This window comes from Battus philenor, unplaced genomic scaffold (assembly GCF_028537555.1).
Source record: "Battus philenor isolate CCGP_79_NKW_IND1 unplaced genomic scaffold, ilBatPhil1.0.hap1 SCAF_30, whole genome shotgun sequence".
NCBI classification, from domain to species: domain Eukaryota; kingdom Metazoa; phylum Arthropoda; class Insecta; order Lepidoptera; family Papilionidae; genus Battus; species Battus philenor.
This window is the reverse complement of record NW_027181694.1, coordinates 6329983-6337442: the sequence shown is the minus strand read 5'-3', so window position 1 is coordinate 6337442 and position 7460 is coordinate 6329983. Positions and strand designations below refer to the sequence as shown.

Below are 7460 nucleotides of genomic sequence, written 5' to 3'. Positions count from 1 at the left end.
CAGACCCACCAGGTGAACTGATGACGTAGCTAGTCCTGCGCAGGATCATCATCATCACGTGACCGTGGCGATCTTTGGGTGTGGCATTTGCCTTGCAAGCGTCTTTTGGCTGAAAAGAAGAATCCGAATTTTGTAAATTCCCATTCTTACTATATTACCATTACGTAATTCCTATATAGGTTGTTTTTGAAATAGATATTCATTCCGTTTACACTTCTAATCGATCATCCTGTATATTAACTAATCATTACTCAAAGAGTGAGGTTAGTAACAAGTGCATATTAAAATATGTCCAATGTTAAAAGGTCAATCGCGATTGGTTTGAATGTTGAAAGCGTTTCTACAAATTCGACAGATCATGACCTCTTTGATAACGACTCGTGAATATAATATATTATTTTAAATTATAAGATTGTTGTCTGTATGTACATAATATATATTATAGATATTACATTCGCACAAATCTGTTTCTGTTTATTATTCCTAAACTTTTCATATGCATTAGTGTCAGCAATCCGGTATATATTTAAAAAGAATGTTTGATATCAATTGACGAAAGAAATGAGTAATGTCGCTCTCTTAAGTTAAATACACACGACTACATTTACCATAAGTTTTTATTTCTAATCAACAATATATTCATCTTCGTTATCAACAACCTTTTGTCATCTAATATACAAATCAATGCCGGAGCGGTAACAAATCAATTAGTTTTTCTGTAAAATATGTCGACAGAAACGATATTACTTTTCGGTCCCCATAATATTATGTATGTGTCATATATATAGCATTATAATCATATAAAGTATTTATATAAGTACCATATGTTTGTATAACTAATCTGGTAGCCTGCCCACCATCTCTGCATAACCTTAGATTGACTGGTAGGTAATGCCTGAAGGCATTTCGCCTTTATAAAATGTGTAAAAATAGATAAATAAATATTAATACATTGCAATCCATAAAGATATGGCCTTACGTCCTTGCTTTATCAACAAACACACCACTGACGACTCAATTATGCAAAACACTACCTAAACATAGGCGGCCGCCCGCCCTAGAATCAGCGAACAGCGTGGGCGATCCGAAGCAGAATTAGCATCCTTCCTTTTTTTAATGACCCCCACTATTGGGGGCCTCTCGTACCCCTAGTTATGGTGGGACAGGGACTTTATTTGCAATTTAATTTTTCACATGATTTTTTATTTTCTCTCTCTTCTTTCATATTTTACTTTCTCTTTCGGTCTATTATCTTTCATGCTACATTTCAACTTCCTTACCCTTTGGCTCTGTTCATCTATCATTCTTTCCTAGTTTCTTTTTCGCCTATCAGGGAGGCTATTGTCTCCTCCCTGATTTTTACGCCAGACCGGCACTCGAATTCGATGCATCCTTCCTGAGATCGCCGAGTGATCAGGAGGTCAGCCTTCTTCAGGTCAGGACTTTGACTATGTCGTCTGTCCATCTAAAACTGGATATATCTACTTAAAATTATACATAAATATATGTTATATTCAAATAATAATTGAGGAGAAGTAAACCCTGAACTATCACTAGTATACCTGTAGTATAAAAACCGCCAGGAAGTGCATTTAAAATGAGTCGAGAACAATTATTGCACGCGACAGAATGTGGAAGCTGCTGATCTTCGCGGTCGCTCTGGCTCAGAGCGCTCCAGCTCCGACGCTCTACGGCGAATTCAAATCCATATACACCTGGCCAGAATTGAACCATCACATTGAAAACTGCAGCCCTTTGGAAATTTCTAGAAACACGGAAGAGGCGCCCGATACTTGCAAATGCGGAAGACAATCAGCGAAGCTTTCTCTTGTCGATGTAACCATCAGGTCTAGAAGTTACACGGTCTTAGCGGATGTTGTAAGCAGCCTGGAAGAACTGAATGTAGCCAGCGAGGACACCTGCTCGTGTACACATGTATCGTTTGAACACAACATCGTACTCCAGATCAACGACAACTTTGTACTGCATAATGACGTCAACAGATCCAGGCTGTACCTCCTGGGGAAAGTGACCCCAAGCGCTCAGGAGCTGGAGACATTGATCGATGGTCTGGGTATGAAAGGAAAAGTTGGCAGTTTGTTATGTCAATGATGTATTTTTTAAATATAAATGATAAAGATTAATTGTTGTTTTATTTATTTGACCTTAATATTTATTTCTTCATTTATTTGCTTTTAAATGTAACAATGTAATATAGATTATAAATAAAAAAACAGTTTATGTACTGATAAAACAAACGGTGTTATCGCTCAAGGCGACCTTTGAGTACATATTATATGCTTATATGCATAATTATATATATAAACACACACACACACAACTATATATATATATATATATATATATATATATATATATATATATATATATATATATATATATAATACAAAACCTATCCTACGCCTACTACCAATGCTAGAACACTTTGCAACTCAAAAAAGGATGAAGTTCGAAATTCAATGCCCCTAGGTTTACATATAAAGACACTGATATATAAAATGTACCGTTGCTGTCAGCTTTTAAAAAGATAACAGCACTTCTTTGGCCTTTAAAATAAGACCGTGTTTCAGCCCATAGACGCCCCCTGCAGGCATAGGCCACCCCCAAATATGTCTATGAGGCGATAAACCATAATCGCCACACGTGGCAGGCATGTTGGCGATCGCAGTATGGTATCATGGTACGCACAGGACACTGCTGCTCATCCTCGTGGAACATATTTCCGAGCAGTGGTGATCCTGTGTAATTAATATATAAAGTGTGAATTACATCAAACTGTGTTCCGGGAATCGAACGCGCTACCTAGGATCGCAAGGCTCAGTCCTCTGCCACTTGGCCGCCGCTGCCACCTGGGAGTCCCCTCGCGACGGCGCGGGGCCGCATCGAGCCGTCGTCAACCTGATGAGCAGTCCTGCTCTGCCCACAGCTCCGACTTCAGCTGCGTCTTCAGTTCATCCAATGTGCAGTCTATACATAAATTACTACATAATAATAATTGCCATGTATTCTAATTTCAAATAATATAACAATTTTATGATTGGAAAATTCCTGTATTTATTCAAAGAAATTTTCCAGTTTCACAATATGACCCGGTAAGTGTTAAGCACGTACGTAACAGTTGCTCGTATAAATTTTAATTAAAATCTTTATTTCGCGTTAAATGAACGTGAGTTTGTCTTTCGTGAAATTTCAAATTCCATCGCTTGCATTCAAAGATCAACGCATCTTTACAACGAACATCGTATAGGTATGATATAATGAGGAGATCCGTAGACAAAAGTTACATAGTCCAGCGGATTGGCAAGTTCAGGAGGCAGTGCACATTACCGCTGGAGCCTTAAGGTTCTGTTGGAAGTATAAAAGTATCAAATAAGATACACCTACTTGTATTGCAAACGAGATATGATGTCTAATATGAACTCTGATATTTTTTATTTATGACCCCCGCCATTGGGGGCCTCTTGTACCCCTATTTATGGTGGGATAGGGACTTTATTAGCATTTAATTTATTCACTTAATTATTTTATTTTTATTCTCTTCTCTTTCATTCTTCACATATTCTTTCATTCTGTTCTTTTATACCTCAATTCTGCTTTCTTTCCCTTTTGCTCTGTTTTACCATTCTTTCATCCTCTTTTCATTTTACATTTTTTTAATTTCTAGTTTTGTTGTATCACGTTTTTATCTTTATCACAGTTTATAACTCTGATATTTATAACAATGACGACAATTTCTCGATCGCTTATATATATATATATATATATATATATATATATATATAATGTTATCTTGGTTAAAAATATTTCACACACCATCTGTCCGTATCAACACTAAATTATTTTATAATTGAAATTTGTAGAAGGTACGTTACGTATATATGTAAGCATATACTTGGCTGAAAGGAAAAAGACATCGATCACACATCGACACGTATCAACATGTTGTTCTCTTTACATAACGTTTCGTTCTGTGAGTCGTCTGCTGTTTTTGCTGGAGCAGTTCTCTTTGTGTATATATGCGGTGCATTTGCTGCGGTCATAGCAGAGCTACATATATGTTATATATGTATGAGATCAATTGGCATAAACATCACAACAAAGTCCGCGTTGGTGTCTGCATTAGATATCATTCAATCTGCAATAACTGCAAGACGCTGCCTCTTGACCTCCTGCCTGTATATATTGCCACCGCGCTTTTACTTTATCATACTAATAGGTCGTTAATATATGTCATAACTTTGTTATCATTGTTCACTGTATACAGGATGATTATATATGTGTAGAATCATTAAAAGTGTGAAGGATTAGTTCATTTTTCAGCAAAAATCTTTAAAGTGATCGCTCTGAAATATGTCACATTATATTTATTTTTTCTGTTACATTGCGTCGACTGGAAATCGTGTTCATCTTTGAGTGAGGCCTATGTCCAACAGTGGGCATCTATCAGCTGATATGATGATCATGATAGGAATGCAACAAGCCAATAACTTCCAACAGTACAAAGTGTATAATTTCTAATGCCATTGATTTTTGCTATGGGGTGTACCAAGCATTGATTTACATCGAATGACCTATACATTCACCTCTTTGAATCTTTTACAATCATCCTGTATAATGTTTACAGAATACGACGTCACGTCTCGACCGTGTACATACATTTCCACTGCGTTTTTATTTTATCATATTAATGGGTCGTCAATACGAGCGGTGACTTTATAATCGCTGTTCACTGTACGAAGCAGATCTTTGTTGACGCAACAGGTTATCTGCGCCTGCGACCCCATTGAGAGCGGTACAGGGGGACCTGCATCGAGTTGCTTACTTTGTATGTGATTTTACACTTTGTTTATGTTTTCAAACTTTATTGTATATACAAAAACAATGATTGACTTTGGCTATGTCGTTGGTTCATTAAGTAAAGGACATACCTGCGCTGCATCTACTGACTTGTGGTCGCTTTTGGAGCACCTCTCAACTCCAACGGCTGTCGCTAAGTGCGATGTGCCTAATCATCTGCCGCTACAAATGAGCAATTCTTTAATCTACGTCAATGTACTTAGTTCTTGCGATGTGCCTAATCATTTTCCGCTACAAATGAGCAATTGTTTAAGCTACGTCAATGTACTTAGTTATTGCGATGTGCCTAATCATCTGCCGCTACAAATGAGCAATTCTTTAATCTACGTCAATGTACTTAGTTCTTGCGATGTGCCTAATCATCTGCCGCTACAAATGAGCAATTCTTTAAGCTTCGTCAATGTACTTAGTTCTTGCGATGTGCCTAATCATCTGCCGCTACGAATGAGCAATTCTTTAAGCCACGGCAATGTACTTAGTTCTTGCGATGTGCCTAATCATCTGCCGCTACGAATGAGCAATTCTTTCAGCCACGTCAATGTACTTAGTTCTTGCGATGTGCCTAATCATCTGCCGCTACAAATGAGCAATTCTTTAAGCTACGTCGATGTACTTAGTTCTTGCGACGTGCCTAACCATCTGCCGCTACAAATGAGCAATTCTTTAAGCTACGTCAATGTACATAGTTCTTGCGATGTGCCTAACCATCTGCCGCTACAAATGAGCAATTCTTTAAGCTAAGTCAATGTACTTAGTCCTTATGGGTATCTACTCTACTGCCTTCTCATAAGGTCTATCATAAACAACCACGTCTCATATCGATAGGTCATCATCGACAACACACTCTGGTCAGATACCTTCGTCTTCACACGTTGCGGTATTTTGGACGAGACGTTTCGGAGCTTCCCGGACACTACCCATGCGACATGCAGACGAGGAACTGGAACTGAATATATCATCACCGTGTCGATGCATCGCGCTGCAAGCTGCAAGCCTCGCTCCAGGACCCTGCGCTGTCTGCAGCCGGGGACTTGCCGAGCTTAGCTATGTCCTCGGTGCAACTGCTAGATGGACTTCTCTCTATGCTTGTACCTCTGTGTATTGTAATTTGATATAAATAATATAAAATAAATAAAATTGGTAAATTAATTTGTTTCCTTATGTATGTATTTGATTAAAAACCAAAAAGTGCTTCACAACGATCGACTTCCATCTGTCTGGTGGAGCGATAGTCGCTAGTGTTCAGATCTCGGAGTAGATTTACTTCAATTCGCTTCTTGCATTTAAAGTAACAGCTTCTAACTTAATTATAGCTTTGTTAAGTTTGTCGTGTTGGCCGGCTATTGGCTCAGACAAGTTGGTTATTAAGTGATTGTATATCTGTATATAATTAGTTTGATAAACATATAGTTACATTTGTAAATTCTATGAAATGTATTTGTAGAGTAAAATTATAACAATCACAATTAACTTTAAATGCATACTTTATACAGGTGAATGTATAGCTAACTTACTGTTTAATGTGCGGTACACTGTACTCGAATATCAACGGTTGGAAATAATTAAGTAATGATAATATAATAAATATAATTACAAAATAATTATTGTTTACTATCTGTTCCGGTGGACTTTATACTGCCAGAAAATATTTACTTGTCGCATTCCAAAAGTCTGATTAGAAATAGACGTGAAAGCGTCGAAGATTTTACATCTTTACCCAATTAGCCTGTATTATATATATGTGCCTTATATTACATATGTACATATATATAAAACTTAGCAACACTAATTTTTTATCGTGTGAATGTCTGATACAACGAGGGATGCCTTCACGAGAACACTCCCATCTCCCCACGTCTCCCCGTAGAACCAATTACTCACCTGCTGCAGCAATTCAAGGTTTAATTAGAGAAAAATGTTAAAATACCTTTTTCGCTGCCTCGTGCCGGAATCCAAACTTTTTGTGGATGGTTGAAAAAATGTATTTAATGTCACGTAGTCTGTTTAAACGTTCGAAATATACCTGCATGTGTTTAGACGACGTTGATAATAAGAAAAAGCGTTTTGCAAATACGGATTACTCAATAAAAAAATTGTTTTAAAGTTTACCATCTGTTCTTACAGACTTTATACTGCCAGAAGTTATTGGCTTATTGAATTACAATAAAAATGTATATATTACGCACGTCAAAACGATCATTAGATACAGGATGATTCGAAATATATATAGGCTTAGAAGCATGTATACCTGTAGCTAATCATACTGTATATGTTACAGTTGAAACCAGTTTTTATCAAGAACGCTTTGTCCCTAGTTAGAACTTTACATTAAATGCCTTTGTTAAAACTAAAATCAACTGATCACTTTTTATAAAGTGATTAGATACAGGGGTGAAATCATTAAAATGTTTTTCTGACAATAGAACTACACACTCGACCCATTATACTTCTCAATCAACCTGTATAATAGTGATTTATTTATTCAGTAAAAGTCTGTTGATATTTTTTTTATAAAATTTCGATAACTGGTGTCATGGCGATAACAACATGTCCCACAGTGTACCCGCGTGTACATACAAACA

The 7460-nt window shown here is 36.9% G+C and overlaps 1 protein-coding gene across 1 annotated transcript; it reads left to right on the top strand.

Annotated features, from left to right (window-relative positions):
• The first annotated feature begins 1574 nt into the window (after positions 1-1574).
• On the top strand, positions 1575-5937 carry LOC137927376 (uncharacterized). The gene is made up of 2 exons (XM_068771173.1): positions 1575-2088; positions 5704-5937. Exons 1-2 carry the CDS (start codon positions 1630-1632, stop codon positions 5920-5922), a joined length of 678 nt encoding a protein of 225 aa, XP_068627274.1. The 5' UTR covers positions 1575-1629; the 3' UTR covers positions 5923-5937.
• Positions 5938-7460: the final 1523 nt, after the last annotated feature.